The 3,967-nt window shown below is 30.0% G+C and overlaps 1 protein-coding gene across 1 annotated transcript in view; it reads right to left on the bottom strand.

Annotated features, from left to right (window-relative positions):
- Nucleotides 1-3,137, bottom strand: part of LOTGIDRAFT_93017 (hypothetical protein) — a gene marked incomplete at both ends in the record, with an annotated part of 12,377 nt that extends 9,240 nt beyond the window's left edge. Inside the window, 6 exons of the mRNA XM_009048245.1 lie at nucleotides 1,041-1,235; nucleotides 1,524-1,691; nucleotides 1,877-1,926; nucleotides 2,213-2,306; nucleotides 2,522-2,629; nucleotides 3,003-3,137. Of these exons, the coding sequence (XP_009046493.1) occupies nucleotides 1,041-1,235; nucleotides 1,524-1,691; nucleotides 1,877-1,926; nucleotides 2,213-2,306; nucleotides 2,522-2,629; nucleotides 3,003-3,137 (750 nt within the window). The remainder of the gene's footprint in view (nucleotides 1-1,040; nucleotides 1,236-1,523; nucleotides 1,692-1,876; nucleotides 1,927-2,212; nucleotides 2,307-2,521; nucleotides 2,630-3,002) is intronic.
- Nucleotides 3,138-3,967: the final 830 nt, after the last annotated feature.

Raw genomic sequence — 3,967 nt, 5'->3', positions numbered from 1 at the left:
ATAACCCCCCCCCCCCCCCCCCCTTTTTTTTTTAGAGTGATAAGATCAGATTTTCTTTTCAACAGACTTCAAATTAAAAGAAGGAAATGATTCACACGATTATGTTTTATGCAGACGTCAGAATAAATATAATATTCATACATTTATATCATTTATTTAACAGACGTCAGTTAAAGTTTCAATAATACATTTTACCTCATTATAATATAATATCATAATTCTACTTTTTATGTAATGTTTTTAATTCATACATTTTATAACATTTATTTAACAGACGTCAATGTTAATATAATTCCAAAATTCTATATCATTTATAGAATATGATTCATACATTTCATTTCATGTTTGTAACAGATATAATTGATAAAAGTCAATATAATTCTTATATTTTATATTCTTTTTTTTTAACAGACGTTAGGGTTAAAGTTTATGTATTTCATACATTTTAATAATCATTGATTTAACAGACATTTTGTACCGTATCTTTTATCATATAATTCATCCATTTTATGTCTTTTATTCAACTGACTTCAGATGAAGGTAAATATAAATGTTACTTAATATTATCAAACAGACGTCAGAGTTTAGTTATTATATTCCATAAATTTTATAACATTTATAATATTATTCATATCTTTTACATCATTTAATTGAAAAACATACAATGAAAGTTGATGGAATATATTATTTATTTAAAAGTTAGTTAATAGGTTAATATAATTCATACCTTCTATTTTATTTTATATAGTTGATATATAACAGTTGACATTCATAATTCAATTGAACCATTTATGTGATTAATCTAACAGACTTCAGATTAAATTTTTATATCATTTTAGTGATTTAGTGATACATTTTTCGTAATTGTGAGATATAATACACAATAATTATGATTCATACATTATATAATCAGTTATCAAACAGACGTCAGATTAAAGTATATATATTTCATACATTTCATTCCAATCATTTATCAAAAAAGATAATAAGTTACCGATTATATTCACAGATTTTATGATCCGTATTAAGTTAATCAATACCTTTAAAGATTTCAGGACATCATTTGTCTGTAATCCAATACCAATATCTTCAACACCACTATCGGGAATACGATTAAAACATAAATCTAAATCTTGTAACGTCCTGTTTACTTTTAATGCTTTTCCCATAGCACTGGCACCATCAGCACCAAAACCATTCATACACAGATTGATGCACTTTAAACCATAATTCTCCTGAAAATGAAAACACATTTTGGCATGTGGAAACTTTGTTTGGACTTTGACCATTTGTATTGGCACATTTCACTAAATTTGTGCCTATCTATTTGTATGTGAGAAAGATACCTATTATATACAGGCAACACACCCCAGAAAAATAATATGTACAATCCAAATGTTGTAAATATCTAATATTGACAGTTGGTATTATATAACTCATACATGTCCTTTTCAGAATAACTTTTTCAAATGTCCCCATTTTTTTTATTTCGATTGATATTTTAAATAGGATTCATCACTCACCTGTATACCTTCAGCTATACATATTGCACCTTTAGTTCTAAATCTATTCCAACTTAAATCTAATGTCTCTAAGGCTTCATTTTGAGACAAAGCCTCGTAAAAATCCTCAGCACCCCTCTCTTCAAAACTATTATGACTTAGATACAAGTGTTTTAGTGAGGTATTTTTCTGAAAACATGTAAAAATGTGTCACGAATTTGATATTGTGTCATTGACAATTCCGTAATGGATACAAGTAATTATTTCTTTCTGTGTATATAATTTAAAAAGCCCAGTCTGTAACACTTCAATCTTATTCTTATATCTCAACAAAACAAAATTTTGAACTCAGGGCATTGTATATTATCTATTACCTGCAACATTTCAGTTATGTGATACGCTGAAATATCAGTAAGGTCATTCCCTGAAATAACAATATAATATAGTTCAATTTCCAGGAGGTACATGTAATTGAAGAAAGTGATTATGTCCCACACATCACTTATCTTTTTAAGAGTATACGCGAACTTTACGTCCATTTCTGTTTCGTAATGTTGTAATGAGATGAAATGTATTTTTTGTTAAGATATACGTATGTGCATAGTAAGTAAGGAGGGACCAACTACTTCGGCCTATGCAGACATTGTGTATGGATCATAACGTGTAACTCGCAACCGTGATCTTGCAAACATGCATAGCTCGTGACCTACCTGATACATCTAAAGACAGTACAGAATCATTTTTTTTAAATATCTTACATAATGTTATAATACCATCATTACCAATTCTGTTATTGGATAAAACCTGAAAATATCACAGAGTAAATTAATTTAGCGTCAAATCGATTTAAGAACGTATCCAGTGTTAACTAGAACTATGAACAGCTCCGGTGTAACACGATACCTTGTCCCATGACTTTTGTACCTTTTGAAACTTTTAACCTTTTAACCCTCCCTATAATTCTATATCCTATAGTTTCAGATGAATGACTGAAAATGTACAAATGTCAAAAACCTTACTAGTTTTGTGATGTATATATTTTCTTTTAACATATCAGATAGACTAACACAACCTAATTCTTCCATATCGTTACCTTCAAGATCTAACTTCTCTATTTTACTGTTGGTCTAGAAAAAAAATGGTAAAACAAGACGATGAATCACTACTCCAACAGACTTTTTGATGATGAAATTTTGTTCTTATCCGTGGTTGAATAAATACGAGACTAGCAATATAACAACAACCACGATAGTAATTATTTAGTTTCTAGATATAATTTAACAGGTTAAAGCTGATAAACAAAGGAACCACTTCAACGATTATCATTACTTGAAATAAGACCTAGTCGCCTGGTGGATCTTAATTATACAACATCAAACTTGATTTAAGTAGATTAACTGCATATCTAGACCATTTTGTCGTTTAAAAAGTTATACAAGATCATAAAGAATGCGTTGGCGCAATTGATATTCTGAAATGAAGAGTTCATTAAGCACAGACCTTCAAAGGAACACACATGGCTTTGACACCTTGTGGACCTAAACCATGAAATCTCATACAAACATCGTTCTCTGTGATGTGACGAACAAAATAAGAAGCTGGGACAACACCAGCTACTTCACAAGTTGATAGATATTTCTTCTCTCCTGTATAATCACCAGTAATATCACCCTTTTCTTCATTTAACCATGCTGGTAATAGAAGATATTCAAAGATCTGATCATTTGGACCGTTTTATACCAATTTAGTAAAACAAGACTCACAGACGATGAAAGGAAATTTTACTGAAAGGTTTAATTCAAGTTTCCAAGATGCTGTGGACGTTAGAAGTTCACTGAGAATCAGAAATAGAAAAAGAGTAGATCATGTCTCTGTCCTGACAAAAGATTGCCAAACTTCGTTATTCCTCATAATCTATATAATTTAGAAAAAAGACTTCTATATTGTATATTTCAGTTTTATGCTAAGGGTCTGAAAAACAACTTACTATCAATGTCAACTTCTAAATCAGTGTCATAATCTTCATCATCATCATCTTTTTGAGAAAAATGTTGACTATTGTTAAAGCCAAAAACGTCATTGTGATCATTATCATCGTCATCACTATTACTTTCAATATCATCATCATTATCGCCATACGATGCATATTTATCAAACTGTGTAATCAATATATTCTTCATTAGTTCATTTTGAGTTTCTGAATCTACACCACCACGACTCAGCATAACTCTTGATAGTTTTGCGCTTTTACATGAAAGTGTTCTTCTGGATTTTGCACTTGACGTTCGCGTGCTCTTAGAATCATGTCTTTGAAACAAGTTGTTTTTAGCTGGACTGCTATTCCATTTCTTCTCAGAGGGTAGTCGTACAGATTTGGATGATGTAACACTTGTCATTGATTTTTTATCACTATATTTCTCTGATTTAGCATCTCGTGATATTTGTCTGCTGACTTCTCGTTCTGT

This window comes from Lottia gigantea (genome assembly GCF_000327385.1).
Source record: "Lottia gigantea unplaced genomic scaffold LOTGIsca_12, whole genome shotgun sequence".
NCBI classification, from domain to species: domain Eukaryota; kingdom Metazoa; phylum Mollusca; class Gastropoda; family Lottiidae; genus Lottia; species Lottia gigantea.
This window is presented reverse-complemented; position numbering and strand designations above follow the sequence as displayed.